General features: G+C 43.6%; 1 protein-coding gene across 7 annotated transcripts in view; it reads right to left on the bottom strand.

Annotated features, from left to right (window-relative positions):
- Window positions 1-16,088, bottom strand: part of SRGAP1 (SLIT-ROBO Rho GTPase activating protein 1) — a 219,668-nt gene that overhangs the window by 11,928 nt on the left and 191,652 nt on the right. For all 7 annotated transcript variants that reach the window (XM_039342206.1, XM_039342208.1, XM_039342212.1 and 4 more), the window contains 2 exons: window positions 13,944-14,168; window positions 12,379-12,458 (listed from right to left, as the gene is read on the bottom strand). In XM_039342206.1, coding sequence (XP_039198140.1) covers window positions 12,379-12,458; window positions 13,944-14,168 — 305 coding nt within the window. The remainder of the gene's footprint in view (window positions 1-12,378; window positions 12,459-13,943; window positions 14,169-16,088) is intronic.

A 16,088-nucleotide genomic window follows, 5' to 3' on the forward strand; every position in this document is an offset into this window, starting at 1 on the left:
CAGGATCTGAGTCCCTGGCGGCGTAGTGTGTTACTGATGGTTGCCTTTGTTATGTTGTCCCAGCTCTCTGCAGGTCATTCACTAGGTCCCCCCGTCTGGTTCTGGGATTTTTGCTCACTGTTCTTGTGATCATGTTGACCCCACGGGGTGAGATCTTGCATGGAGCCCCAGATCGAGGGAGATTATCAGTGGTCTTGTATGTCTTCCATTTTCTAATTATTACTCCCACAGTTGATTTCTTCACACCAAACTGCTTGCCTATTGCTGATTCAGTATTCCCAGCCTGGTGCAGGTCTACAATTTTGTTTTTGGTGTCCTTCGACAGCTCTTTTGTCTTCACCATAGTGGAGTTTGGAGTGTGACTGTTTGAGGTTTTGGACAGGTGTCTTTTATACTGATAACAAGTTCAAACAGGTGCCATTAATACAGGTAATGAGTGGAGGACAGAGGAGCCTCTTAAAGAAGTTGTTACAGGTCTGTGAGAGCCAGAAATCTTGCTTGTTTGTAGGTGACCACATACTTATTTTCCACCATAATTTGCAAATAAATTCTTTCCAAATCAGACAATGTGATTGTCTGGATTTGTTTTCTCATTTTGTCTCTCATAGTTGAGGTCTACCTATGATGACAATTACAGGCCTCTCTCATCTTTTTAAGTGGGAGAACTTGCACAATTGGTGGCTGACTAAATACTTTTTTGCCCCACTGTACATAATTTTGATAAGCCCACATAACATTATTCTTCTGCCTATTTTTCGTTTTCACAGAAAAAAATTATTGGAAATTATAATAAAATTAGATTTAAGAGAAATAATTCCAGATTTGCAAATTCCTTTAACTGCATACACCAAATGAGAAATATCTCTGCCTAAAGCTTTGTAATTCTGCCCTTAGATTTTAAGTTCAAAATTTCTAGAGAAGCCATTTCAGAAATGCCACCTGTGCTGATAATCCTAGCATCAATTTACAACAGTATTTCATCTGATGTAGAGTATCATAATGCTATACAATATCACTCTTTTGAATAACAATTTAGCAACTATTCCTCAACTATTTTGTATTTTCCCCATTTGTATCTGTCAATTTGATCCAACACATATAACATGATAATATCATAGGTGAACACATCTTTTGTGCAAATTCTACTTCGGCAATTATTTATCTGTGTGGAGTTTCCTCAGGAAATTCCTTCTAATTTCCTTTTTGTAAATTATTTCATTTATATGTGCCTTGTGGTTCAGAGTAAAAGGAAGCTGTATGCCATACAATTGCGTACTACTGCTCAATATACAACAACTTTCCATTCCTTTCCCCAAATTTCCAGTCTTCAAAACATGATGGGATTGCCAATTTTCTGGATCAGTTGTGCTATTTAAAGATAATATTCCTTAAAAAAAGATTGTAAAACAACTCCTCAAAATTAGCTGTGTTACAGAAATGCATGAATAGAAGCAGGGTTTCCAGGGCTAATAACAAGCTACCCGAGTATTTTCGGATTAAAATACGAGAAAAATTTAAAATGCATCTCTAGGTGCTGCTCCTGGTTCAATGTTCAATGTTGTTATGAAGATCCAAAGCCAGTGAGCAATATGCTGAATAAATTATGCTATTAGGAAGAAAATTTAAACTCTGCCTCTTCTCAAATACTATGTGTAATTATTTTTATTTAGTTATTAAAATTATTTTTAAAGAAAAAATAATCCAGGGAAGCTATGTAAAATTGCACCCATATATATTATTTGATCAAATTAAAGTTCTTATTAATTTTATTAGGTGTAGCTTCTACTTTGTGTAGTATAAACAAAATAAATGGCACTTCAGGAATTAAGGAAGTACTTGTAACTGGAGACCATTTGTATATATAACAGGTACTCCATTATATACTTATCCCTTTGGCAATAGAAAATCCTAGTACTCATGTTTGTAATAGAATAGGTTCTATGAATTCCTAAAGCATTGGCTTTAAAGCAACAGGGTTGTATTATTGCATCAAAAATATTCATAAGCTAGATAAGTTCCTCATCTTATTAGATGCAAAAATACAAGTGGCTTGTTAGCCATTTTGGCAAGGAAACTGATTGAGACATAGCGACATCATATGGCTTGTCTGGGGGCAGCTGAAAATAGAAAATTCTCCAGCATGATTGGATGGAGACTCCACTAGTGGGTTGTCTTAATCTTCCTGCTCCAATCAGACTAAGTCAGAGTTAAAGTTATGCCCCCCTTTGTCCCCATGCCCCAGTTTAGACTTAGTCTTTTGCTCCCAGACACGTGTTTTTCATATCTTGATCAATCCTTCTAAAAAAATTCCCTTTCTTCGGAGAAAAGAACCTTGTTCCATTGCATCCTCTACTCCTTTGAGTTACACCTCTAACGAATTGGGCTCCTCGTGAGTAAGGAGGCCCTTTCGGCCAGGGGAGGCAGGGTTCCGAGGATTACCTTGGAGGCTGAAGTTTAGCTTTGGAGACTGAGAAAACCGCATCGGAGGCCCTTTGAAGCTTCCGCGGACCGCCAAAGCTCACCCAAAGCTCAGCTGATCGTCCGGTGAGCCAGCAGAGCATTTGGAGCCATCCGAGGCAGCCGCGGACCGTCCGGAGCCCAGCTGGTCGTTGGAGGCATTCCGGTGAGCTACGGGATCGTCGGAGCTGCTCTGAAGCAACCAGAGAGCTCTCCAATGCTCAGCTGTTGGTCGGAGGCTCAGCTGATCATCGGAAGCCTCCACAGCGTTTTTCCGATCGTTGGAAGTCTCCCTAGCACAGAGCTCAGCAGCCAAGCTAGGTTGAGGCTCCTCATAATAATCAAGCTAGGTTGAGACTCCTCACAATAATCAAGCTAGTTTGAGGCTCCCCAGGATTGGAGGCCTCCTGGGCTCTTTGCAGAATCCCTGAGGACTCGTTTTTCACTGGACAGAGACCAGTGATTCGTCGGAGTGTTGGAGGAGCTTCGGTGGGCATATTTCAGGTCAGAAAATTAAGGGGAAATTGAAGGAGCCCAAGTGCTTCATATTGAAGCGGGCTCATTACAGAGGCCTCATCTGAACTGTGTAATGCAGTTTGAGGCAGTTTGGCCGGGGGGAGGAAAAGTTTGGCGCGATTCTTACAGTTGCCATTTTGGTTACAGCATCCAGCTGGATTTTGGGCCTAGTCTTCCTACACCGGCTGGCCTGGGGAGGGCAAGCTTGTCCCTGCACGCCTTATTTGACCCCCATCACCCCCCCTCACCTGGGTGCAACATTCCTGAAATTCAGATCTTCAGTGGCTGATTACAATGCTCGAGGGGGGGCGCTTCACCACTGAATTGATCCTCCTGAGACCTATTTAACTCTGTTAGTGACTTCACCAGCAAATAGACCCAGGATCATGGCAAACAATTCTTACTCCTCATCTTCAAAAGATAACGCAGAGCCCCCATCCAAGAGGAGGCAAAAAGCCTCTACTGAGGCTGAGGAGCAGAACACTCAAGGCCCAAGACAAGGTCCTCCAGGATGCCCAAGGGCAGTGGCAGAGATAAGCTTGGCACGCAGCAATCTTGTGAGCAGGATCTATCTAGGCCATGATCAATTATTTCTGGGACCATGGACACCATTCCCTCTCGGAGATCCATATTTGAGCCTCTGTCAGCTCACTGTAATTCTGCCCCAGGGGCCTGGTCCCCTCCTAGGGGCACAGTGCAGTCTGATCCAGGCAGGACAACACTAGATGTTGTAGCACAGGGATCTACTAACCAGGGCATGGCGGGGCCTTCAGCCTCTGCAGCAGGACCCCGTCCCACAGAGGTTCAGCCTTTAGGAGCAGAGCAGGTCCAGGCCATGATTACCCAGGCTCTGGCTCAGTTCAGGGCCAGCTCTGCCCCACAGCGCCATCCTCAAGCCCCTGCCTTATAGCTTCACCCTCGTCCAGACTCGCCAGACCTCAGAATCAGATGACTACGACTCCTCCCAATTAATACTATCAGACGATGAGGGCACCCCGACACCAGAACCAGTACCACCTACTGGGCTCTTCAATCCCTCCCTCTTCAACTCCTTGCTACTCAAGGCTTGCACCACAGCCAACCTTTCCCCAGAACAGGAGGCCACGACCCCTTCCACCTCAAAGGGTCCAAATGCCATATATGCTGAACCAGTGGTACTACAGAACCATGTTCCTTGTCCCCCTTTCTTCCTCAACGCAGTGCAGAAGCAATGGGACAACCTGGGCTCGCTTCTCAGCCTGGGATCCACAGAGAAGAGCTTGTTCAATGTAGCCCTTGCCTCCTTGCTGGAGATCCTGCAGGTGGATGAGCCTCTAATGTCGCTGTTCCCCACATCAATATTCCCGGGGACATACCTGAGGCTCTTAAGGCTGAGGATAAAAGGATTGAAACGGTCTTACACAGATATCATCAGGCGACGGCCTGGGCGATTAAGGCCTCCACATCCATGGCCTTCTTCGCCAGAGCTTCAGTTCTGTGGCGGTGCAAACTTCAAGGCATGATCCCTTCTGACCAGCTTTGCGTCCATCAGAACTTGGGCAAACTAGTAGCCACTTCCCAGTACTTGGCGGATGCTTCCTTATACTCTGCCAGGTATTCTGCACGAGCTATTGCAGTGGACGTTTCAGCCTGCAGACTCCTGTGGCTTAAGAACTGGCAGGCAGATCTCAAAGCCAAGTGGCGTCTCGCCACCAAGTCCTTCGCCGGGGGCCATCTTTTTGGTGAGGCACTAGAACCCTACCTGATTGAAGGTAAGGACAAGCGCAAGTCTCTAGTCAATACCAATAAGAAGGGAGACAAGTGCACAGGGGCTGGCACAACCCAGGCCTTCCATCGTAGGCAGTCCTTTCGATCCACCCCAAGCTGGGATTGGGCCCAGCCCAGTCGCCCCTTTCATCAGAGATCGGAGCGACAACAGGATCGTTCATCATCCATAACCCGACCACAACTCCAGGGTAAACGGCCATTTCGAGGCTAGGGAGTTCGCCCCTTCAAAAGAGGCAAGTGATTCTACAGGTGTACCTCCCATAGGAGGCCGGCTGTCCCTTTACTATAACGCATGGGCAGCCACAACCACAGACTCATGGGTTCTTGATACAATATCACAGGGTTTAATGTTAGAGTTTCGTTCCAATCCTCCGGACCGTTTCCGGAGTTGTCCCGCCCCCATTAGTAGGAATAGAGCAGCTTTCATGTCAGAGGCCATCTCCCACCTGTTACAAATACGGGCCATAGAACCAGTCCCACAAGACCAAGCAGGTCAGGGGTTCTACTCAACACTGTTTGTAGTTCCCAAGCCTTCAGGTGGTTGGAGAGCAATCCTTGATTTAAAGAAATTAAACCGTTATTTGATGTACAGGAAGTTTAAAATGCAATCATTGCAGTCAATTCTGGCTAGTGTCCGGCGGGGAGACTTCCCGACATCAATAGACCTAACTGAGGCCTACCTCCATATTCCTATTCTCCCTGGACATCGCAAATTCCTCAGATTTTGTTATAATTACCAGCACTATTAGTACAGAGCCTTACCATTCGGTCTATCCGCAGTGCCTAGAGTTTTTACTAAAGTATTGGCAGTGCTGGCAGTTCACCTCAGACAGATTCCGGTCTGTGTCCAATATTACTAGATGACATATTAATACAGTCCTCCTCATTCCAGAGGGCTCAGTCAGATCTCGCCCTCGTTATCAGGACCTTTCAGGAACATGGGCTTTCTGTTAATTTTCAGAAAAGCCATACTGCACCTTCAACCCGGCTCCTTCATTTAGGGGTGGTCATAGACACCAGCAACTGCACGGTCTATTTATCTCAGGACCGACAGGACAGCATCAGGCCCTGGTGCAGAGAATACGACATGACAAGGTAGTTACCCTAGCATTGTTGTCCCAACTACTGGGAAATATGGCATCCTGTGTTCACATCGTACCATGGGCACGTCTTCACTCCAGGGAACTGCAGTGGGTCCTTCTTCCCTTTCAGAGACTACACATCAGCGCTTCCAGGCTGAAGGTTTGAGTTCCGCAGTCGGCGTTGAACTCCCTTCGATGGTGGGCCTCTCCAGCGCTAGCATGGGGCACAGAGTTCAAGGAACCAGCCAGAGCTGTCCTCATCACGGACACCAGCCTATTCAGCTGGGGAGCACACCTCCAGTCGCAATGGGCTCAGGGGCGGTGGTCCCAGCAGGACTTAGAAAACAATATCAACCGGCTGGAGCTCAGGGCCATTCATCTGGCACTGCAACATTTCAAAGCTTTGATAGCGGGTCAGCACGTATTAGTGCTTATAGACAACGTAGCTGCCAAAGCTCATGTCAACAGGCAGGGGGGGACAAGATCCAGGTCTTGGGCAGAGCTGCACCTGGCTTCCATCAAGGCGGAACACATATCTGGGGTGAACAATCACCAGGCGGACTGGCTAAGCAGAGCCACTGTGGACCATGGTGAATGGCGTCTGGACCCGGGAATTTTCCGGGAAATCACGGTCAGGTTTGGTATTCCAACCTTAGATCTCTTTGCATCCCCAACCAACTCACAACTTCCAAGGTTCCTTTCCAGGTTCCCGACTCTATCAGCAGAGGGGACAGATGCCCTCTGCAGTCCCTGGCCCAGGGGTCTGCTTTATGCCTTTCCTCCTCTACTGCTTCTTCCAGCCACGATCCGCAGAATTTTACACGAGAGGGCGGAAGTTCTCCTGGTCGCTCCTCATTGGCCACGGCGACCATGGTTCGCGGACCTGGTGGAGCTCTCCGTCTCACCTCCATGGAGGATTCCAGCAGGTTGTATCTCCCTCACTCAGGGGGATATCCAGCACCTGGACCCGAAGTGGCTCAAACTAACCGCTTGGCACTTGAGCGGCGGGCCCTGAGCCGGGACTCATATTCGTTGAGAGTGATAGCGCTGATTCAGCAATACAGGCATCCCTCTACAAATAGGATATATGATGCAACATGGCGGAGTTTCTGCAATTGGTGTACAAGTCATAAGGTGGAACTCACGGGTGTTTCGGTCCTTATTGTACTAGAATTTCTGTTGGAGGGGTTAGATAAAGGGTTATCCCCGAACACAATCCGTAGACAGGTCGCTGCTCTCGCTACTGTTCTCACGTGCGAAAATGCCACTCCTCTGACTCACCACCCCTTGGTTCGTTCCTTCTTGAAAGGAGCAACCAACGCCAAGCCACCAACAGTTCACCGATACCCATCGTGGGACCTACAACAGGTCTTGCAGTCCCTAGTTGCTCCCCCCTTTGAACCTATGGAGACATGTTCATTTGATCTGTTATCCATGAAGGTGGCATTCCTCGTAGCAATCACGTCGGCCAGGCGAATTTCGGAAATGGCCGCTCAGTCAGAGAGGACCTTTGCATTTTCTTCCCAGAGTAGTCCTCAGACTTGACCCTTCCTTTGTGCCCAAGGTCAACTCCCTGTACCATAGATCTCAGGAGGTGGTCCTATCAGACTTCTGTCCTGACCAATCCCAGGACAGCGAGAGTCAGTGGAGTACATTGGATGTCCGCAGGGCATTACAATGTTATATCAGTCGGACTGCGGCCTTCTGTAGATCTGAGGCCTTGTTTATTTCCTTCCAACCTTCGGCTACGGGTCAGAAAATCTCTTCATCGACTATAGGGAGGTGGATCAGGGCTTGCATTGCCATGACATACAGAACACAATCATTACCGGTCCCTGGGAATATTACGCCCCATTCCACCAGAGGTGCCGCTACTTCCGCAGCCTGGGCGACACAAGCATCTATAGGGGAGATTTGCAGGGCAGCCACATGGTCTTCCCCTTCGACCTTCATCCGTCACTACAAGATTGACAAATATGCATCTTTAGATGCCTCCTTTGGGCGCAGAGTTTTGCAGAGAGTATTAACATCTAGAACATCACAGGCCCAAACTGACTCCCTCCCTTAGGGATACAGGGCTTTGGTAAGTCCCACTAGTGGAGTCTCCATCCAATCATGCTGGAGAAGGGGCGTTGGTCTTATCGGAACGCCTTTTCTCAGCATAATGATGGAGACTCCATCCCCTCCCAGATAAGGTCAGTTGGTCCGGATTCCAATGAGAGGAACGCAAGTGCGTGGACCAATGTCTGTACACCGACTCAGTCTTAAACTGGGGCATGGGGACAAAGGGAGGCGTAACTTTAACTCTGACTTAGTCTGATTGGAGGAGGAAGATTAAGACAACCCACTAGTGGAATCTCCATCATCATGCTGAGAAAAGGCGTTCAGGTAAGACCAACGCCCCTTTTCACTAGTTCCTTCTAACTTGCTTCTAGACTTTTCATAATGTCTCAGATATATGGATGGTGGAAGCTCTATTAATGAAGTACATCTTGAAGTACTGTAGAATAGGAATAAATGGGCAATTATCTCAATGGAGAAAATAAATTAAATCGGGGTGGGAATCAGTGTTTTTAAAACTTAAAACATTCACTTAAAAGTGAGCAATGAAATGACAAAGCATGATTACTGTGATAAAATCAAAAGGGGATTGTATAGCGCTCCAGAAAGATCTCTATAAAATAGGTAAATGTCAAACAAAGGACAAATGTGACTTAAGTAGGCATGTAGTGATGCAGATGGAAGGGGGAAAAATCCTAACTTCAATTGGGTCTGAACAATCTCTAACTAACCAGTAAACAGGGTGATCTACTAAAAATGTCAACTCATTCTGTGGTAGCTGAGAAAAAGCTAAAGATCACTGAAAAGGGAAATGATGGAAAAAAATTTATAAAAGTATACATACATACACACACACACACACACACACATATATGTAGGTCTTTGGTTATTCGGGTTTTTTCCCGCGTAAAATTGGAAGTGTCTTGGCGACGTTTCGACGAAGTCCCATTCGTCATCTTCAGGCTGGTGTTTTCAGCTTTGTGCTTCGAGGAGCAATGTGTGGTCTTAGCTGTTTTTTCCTTTTAACTGCCAGTGGGGGTATGAACTGATTGGGTGGGAGCTTGGCTGTGTTCTGATTGGGTGGGGGTGTGTTCTGATTGGTTAGGGGCTTGGCTGTGCTCTGATTGGCTGGGGTGTTGGCTGTGCTCTGATTGGCTGGGGGAGTATTCTGTTTGGGTGGGGGTTTTGTTGTGCTTAGGTTAGTCTGAGTTGCAGGGGGGTTAAGATGGTGGGCTGCCTTGCTATTTTTTGGCTTCGCGTTCATGGTCGTGCTTCATCTTCATGGTGGGTGTCAGTTTGCTTCATGTATGGATTGGAGGGGTTTAAAGTGGCTAATGATGCAGCTGTGGTCTGGCTTCTGGTTTGTGGTCGTGCCTCATCATCGGTGTGGCTTTGGGTTTGCTTTTTGCGTGGATGTGTGGTGGTGACATCCTGTGTGGTTTTTTTGACTGTGGGTCTGGTGTCATTCTTTGTGTTAGGGAGTCATTTGTCAATAAGGGCGGGTTTCCAAATGGCTGGTAGGCGGGAGGTATCATCTCGTTTGTTCACGCTGTGTGGGTGTTTTTCTATCTTGATGGCTTCTCTGATTATTCTGTTATTAAAATGTTTAGTTTTGGCGATAGTTCTGGTATTTTTAAAGTCAATTTCATGTCCTGTGGCTTTAAGGTGTTGGACCAGGGAAGATGTTGGTTCCTCTTTTTTGACTGAGTTCTTACGTTCTTCAATGCATGCACTTATTCTTCTGTTGGTTTGTCCGATGTATGTGTTGGGACAAGCGGTGCATGGGATTTCATATACTCCTTGATTTTCTAACTCAATTTTGTCTTTGGGGTTTCTTAGGATGGTGGATATTTTTCTGTTTGTGCAGAATGATGTTTTGATGTTGTGTTTATGGAGGATCTTGCTGATTCTGTCTGTGGTGCCTTTTATGTATGGGAGGAGGGCTTTGCTGTTTTCTTGTTCTCTGTCTTGGATTTTAGTGGGGGTTTCTTTTTGGATTATTTCTTTGGAATCCATTGGATGTTAGTACATTGGTGAGAGTGATACACATTGTGTAGTTCGGTTTTTAGGTGTTGTTCATCAGCTAAGCGTTTTGTTCTGGAGATGAGTGTCTTGGCTACGGAGTTGATCTGTGCTAGGTGGTGGTGTGAGAGAGCGTGCAGATAGCGGTTTGTGTGTGTTTTCTTCTGGTAGATGGTGTGTCCTAGGGAGCCATTGGATTTCTTGTAGACTAAGACATCCAGGAAGGGAAGTTGGTTATTAGCTTCTGTTTCCATGGTGAACTGTATTTTGGGGTGTAGGCTGTTGAGATGTGAGGAAGTTGTCCAGTTTTTCTTTCCCATGTGGCCAGATTATGAAGGTGTCGTCTATGTATCTGAGCCAGAGTTTGGGTTTGTGACCCAATTTTTCTAGAGCTTGGGTTTCAAAGTGTTCCATGTAGAGCAGTGGTTCTCAACCTGTGGGTCAGGACTCCATTTGGGGTCGAACGACCATTTCACGGGGGTCGCCAAACAACGCAGTCCGCCATTTTTTCCCCTTTTCCTTAGCTGTGCTACTCCCTTTTATTCTTTCAAAAGCCAATAGGAATTGTCCAGGCTGTCTCTGCCCTGCTGAGCCCGCCAAAAGTCCCATTCTGCAAATGGTGCTGCACCAGTTCAGTAGTCCTCGACTTACGACCGGTTGAGTAGTCCTCGACTTACGACTGGTTGGGGGTCGCGGCATTAAAAAGGTTGAGAACCACTGATGTAGAGGTTTGCAATGATAGGTGAGAGAGGTGATCCCATGGGTGCTCCTTCTGTTTGTTTGTATTTTTGTCCGTTATAGATGAAGTATGTGTTGAATAGGCAGTGATTGGTCAGATCTAAGATGTGTTTGTGGGGGTTATATTTGTTTTGGATAGCTGTCAAAGCTTCTTTGATAGGCACTTGGGTGAAGAGGGATATGACATTGAAGCTCACGAATAGGTCGCTGGGCTGTAAGTTTTGTTTCTTTATGATCTCTATAAACTGGAATGAGTTTTTTACGTGTGAGGTGATGGATTCTGACAAATGACTCCCTAACACAAAGAATGACACCAGACCCACACTCACAAAAACCACACAGGATGTCACCACCACACATCCATGTAAAAAGCAAACCCAAAGCCACACCGATGATGAGGCATGACCACAAACCAGAAGCCAGACCACAGCTGCATCATTAGCCACTTTAAACCCCTCCAATCCATATATGAAGCAAACTGACATCCACCATGAAGATGAGGCACGACCACGAACGTGAAGCCAAAAAATAGCAAGGCAGCCCACTATATATATATATATATATATATATATATATATATATATATATATATATATATATATATATATATATATATATTATATATGTTTTCTGACGTTTTCGCGGGTATTTGTATATAGGTCTTTGGTTGTTCGGGTTTTCTCCCGCGTAAAATTGGAAGTGTCTTGGCAACGTTTCGACGAAGTCACATTCGTCATCTTCAGGCTGGTGTTTTTAGCTTCTTCTTTGCTGCTCAAAGCAAGAAGCTAAAAACACCAGCCTGAAGATGACGAATGTGACTTCGTCGAAACGTTGCCAAGACACTTCCAATTTTACGCGGGAGAAAACCCGAACAACCAAAGACCTATATATATATACATATATGTATGTATGTATGTATGTATGCATGCATGCATGCATGCATGCATGTATGCATGCATATGTATGATGTATGTATGATGTATATACATGTATGTGTGTATATATACACACATATGTCTTTCAAAAATCAATGTTATCTGTGAATGAGAGGTAGCATGGTACCACATAGTATAGGTTTTGAGGGACCTATGTCTCCATCTATTGCTTGTGAACAAGTAATGGCATCTGGAGACCACTGTGAGAAATAGAATGGTGGACCAGATGGGTCATGGCCTGATCTAACACATTTATTCCAATGCTGATGCAACCACCAATATTTTTGGTTCCTATCTTGTCTATGTCACAACATCCTTTTTATGTCCTTACTGTTGGCAAAAATAGTGCCAGCCTTTTCATCTACAAATTTCAGACAGATAATTCAAAGAATCAGAATGCTCTGATCACCACTGGTCACTGGTCACTATTTTCATAGTTTAACAGGACAAGCCCATACTAAGTCCAATGCACAAGTAGACCTGATTTTAGGCTGATCATAATAAGGAAGATTGTGTCCAGGGATCTGGCATCTTGTCCATGAACGTATTAATGCATAACTGAAAATACTTAAATCTACTGTGCCATTTATACTGGCAGTAGAAAATTATTTTTGCTGCAGTACTTATTTCCACTCTGACTGTGTTGATTAGAAAAAAAAATCAAAGAAACAGGTAAGAATATTGTGCAAAAAAAATCATATAATATTGTAGACAATGAAAAAACTTTCCCTCTGTGAATGGCATAAACATGGAATTAAAAAGAGACACAGTGTCATGGGAAAAAGCATAAAAGAGCATACCATCATCACTGGTATGTACTTCTGCCCCAGCATCCAGATCCACTTCTTCTAAGGTACCATGTTCACTATAAGGGCTGTCACTGTAGAGAAAGGAGCACATGAATTTATTTGATGGTTGGATAGAACTATCATTTAAAATTTCAATAAACTGGTCATATTAATGTATTATTTTACAAATATAAGATTGGTTAAGCAGTTTGCCAGCTCTCTACACATACACACACCATGCTAGGTACAGAATACACATCCTTAATCCAAACAGAATCTCATTTTTTCATGGGAAAGAAATGCACTTTATAATGTACTCATAAAGAGATAATCCCAGCAACTCCCTCTGAAGGAAGAGAAAGAAACTTTTGAGACTTTTTAAAATAAGGCAGAGTTGCATAAGTTGTGATTCAAGATGGAAAGGGAATCTAAATGGCTTCACACAGATCTCTGATAGAATATGAATATATTAGGAATTTGGAGCACATCAAGGTAATTAAGATAGTGAGAGTTTCAAGAGAATTCAAGTTCTTAACTAATAGGCAAACAAGTTAGCCAGGAATCTAGGCTAAGATTAATTTACCATGTAGTATTACATCTTCTGTACATCTCCCTATAAATTTTACAATTGAATCAGTCACCAAATTGTCAAGTTGGTCATTATATTAGTGTCCTGGATGGAGTATTTTCAAATATCTGTATATAACATCTAGTTTGGTCTAAATAATCATAGCTTGCATCTTGATTTCAAACACTCATTGATGGAAAACCACCAGACAAAAGAATCAATTTGACCATCAAGATATCAAAGAAGAAAGGTACTGACTGCTTCTTAAAGTTAGTTAGGCCAAGCCTACTAAGCCAGACCCATCTAAAATTTCCTCCTGATCCACAACACAATCTTGGGCTAATGTGATGTTAAATCCACTTTTTTCTCTTCTTGGCTATTATTTGGCTCTGAAAAAAATAACAGCCATTTTATGGATGGTCTTCAACTAAATGTGCATCTCTCTGGTCTAAGAAATGATCATATCTCATGTACCTTTTTTCTAATATAAAAAAGACTATGTGGCAAGGCTTCATATGAGGTTCAGTGATTAAACTTTCTCTCCCATGCCAGCAAAAAAAGGTTAGAAAAACAGAATTACTGCAGAGAGTTAGGAAACCATACAGATGAATAAGTTCTCTTACACCACTCCAGAATCCAGCTGTTTATATATGTTAGTTCCAGGATTTGAATTCTAGGCCTCTCACTGCTGCTGCCACTGAGCCACTGGCTGTACAGCTGTTGCATGTTTTCAAGCCTTGAATGTTTCTGTCATCTATCCTTGTTTACAAAATGCTTTTTTCTCTGTCGTGAGTGACTCCTGCTCCTCCAACTTCAGCTCTTACATCATATTATAAAGAACTGGTTGCACTATTGACAAATTCCTACATATAATTTACCTAGATTGGAAGGCAAATCAGGGTGGGTTTTTTTTTTTTTTGGGGTGGTAGATGGGAGCAAGATTACAAACTCAAAGCTGCTAACAGAATAATGTGACAAATTTGTTTGGGTAAAAGACTGAAGGACTTACCAGTAGTCATCACCTGCCATACATTTTTCATATACTGGGCCATCTAGTTCCTTGCTATCTGGGAAAATGATCTCCTGGTGAATGATAATGGTTTTGATGATTTCATTAACATGAGCCTGGCACGACACTTGTTCTTGTATATCTGGAATGGGCATCAATGTTGGGCCAAAACAAATGGCCAGGTTATAAGGATCCATCATATTTTCATCACTATACTGAGAAAGGCTGTTTAAAAAAAGAATAAAAGAAAATAAGTATTTTGTAAGCATGTTATTGGATGATCTGGTAGCTATTTTTCCCCCTAAAAATTCCAGTTTATTTTTCAATTAAATTGTACAATTTATGTTATATTAAAGTGATTGATCTTAGTCTGATTTTTTTACATCTCAAAAATCTGGCATATAAACAGGGATGTGTAGACTTCTATATCCATTGCACATAATGATGAATGTATGGCAAATAATATTATATCTAGACAATATATCTAAAGCAGATCAATAATTTTCAGGTAATTCAAAATTAGCACTCCCTGCACCCCAAAAAGACTTGAATTATAGGTAATCTCAACAATATTTCTGTATCTGAAGGATATGGAAAAGAAAGAGCTATTCTCTAACCTGAAGGAAAGATAATTGGTTCTTGATCTTAATGGACAATGCTTTCAGTTAAAAAAGTGAACCTCTTACATTTTTCCTTATCCAAAATGACTCACAACATTTAATTTGCTATTTTTTAAAAAAATCATTACCATTTTTTATCAAATCTATGTAAAGGCCTTTAATCTGTCTGTGTTCAGATAATTTCCTTTTGCATTTGAACCATTCTCAATTTTTTCTGAATTCTTTGTCCCAACATCTTTCATAGCCACAATATGGTGTTTTCTTTCTTACCACATTAAAAGACAAATAGAATCTTATTTTTACACTACATTAAAAGAAAACTCCATCTGCCTGTCTGGTAAATCATTTCTTTTGCTTTTCTTCTAGCTACCTCCCTTTTCGCCTAAGTATCTAAAGTGCACTCCATTTGTTGCACAGGAAGATATTTCTATATCTCAGTTCTGTTTTTTCTCATCCCGTATGTTTATCTTATTTATTTATTAACCAGATTTATATGGTTATATCGCTGCCTCTACTAGCACGAGTATGGGCGGCATAGTTTTACTTCCAGATCTGCTGCCGGCCGGGCTTGGTGATGCAGGGATACCACTGCCGCCTCCTACTTCCCTGTGTGTTGGCTGGTCAAGGGGCTCAGAGCAGCAGTAGGAGCAACACCCGCCGCCCCTGTCAGAGCCACTTCCAATTTTACGTGGGAGAAAACCCGAACAACCAAAGACCTACATACAAATACCCGCGAAAACCTTTGAGAAATAAAACGTGAGCACCAGGAAGAAGTAAAACATTAAAAGTTTTATAAAACGCTAAAAGTTTAAATATAAAACATTTAAAAGTTTTTTTAAAAAGCAGACCTAGCTTTCGTTGGCTCCTACCAACATCATCAGGGTTCAAAAGAATCAATGGGAGAGACATTTATAATCAAGCCTGCACCTGCGCCCGGCTCCTGGATTGTGTAACAGGTCCTAACCAGCCAATCGTTGTACCTGTATCAATCATTAGACAATCATCCAATTTGTCTTCATTCCCCCCATCCACATGCGCACTAGCTTTCATTTTCCCACCTCTCCGCCTCTGTAATTCAAGAGGGCATTTGATCTTTCCTCAATCCAGTATGTAATCATCATCATTAAGCTGCTTCCCCCACTCTTTCACTCCCTTGGAACTTTCTGTACAGCTGGATTTCCTCTCCCCTACACCCTTTCGGCGTCCATCACTGTCATGTTCTTGCTCTTTGCTCCGAGGTTCTGTTGCAGACATCCTGCAAACACTCGCATTATCTGACTTCCCTTCACACTTGATCTTCCTAACAGCCCCCTTGCTGCACCCTTAACAGCATGAAACTCCTTCTTTCCCATAATAGTTCTTATTCCATACGGAGGACTAGTCTGTGGCTCCATATCCCTCATTCTATAGGGTGGGTGGAGGATGTATTCAAGTCTCTACCAATACCCCCGCACGCCCCAATCCCGTTTTGATCTGCCCTACTTATCCTTCGGGACTGCAATGCGAGTCTCTCACCCCACCCCGT

Source organism: Crotalus tigris, unplaced genomic scaffold, assembly GCF_016545835.1.
Source record: "Crotalus tigris isolate CLP2741 ecotype Arizona unplaced genomic scaffold, ASM1654583v1 scf7180000017775.1145084777:2100578, whole genome shotgun sequence".
In the NCBI taxonomy this organism is placed as follows: domain Eukaryota; kingdom Metazoa; phylum Chordata; class Lepidosauria; order Squamata; family Viperidae; genus Crotalus; species Crotalus tigris.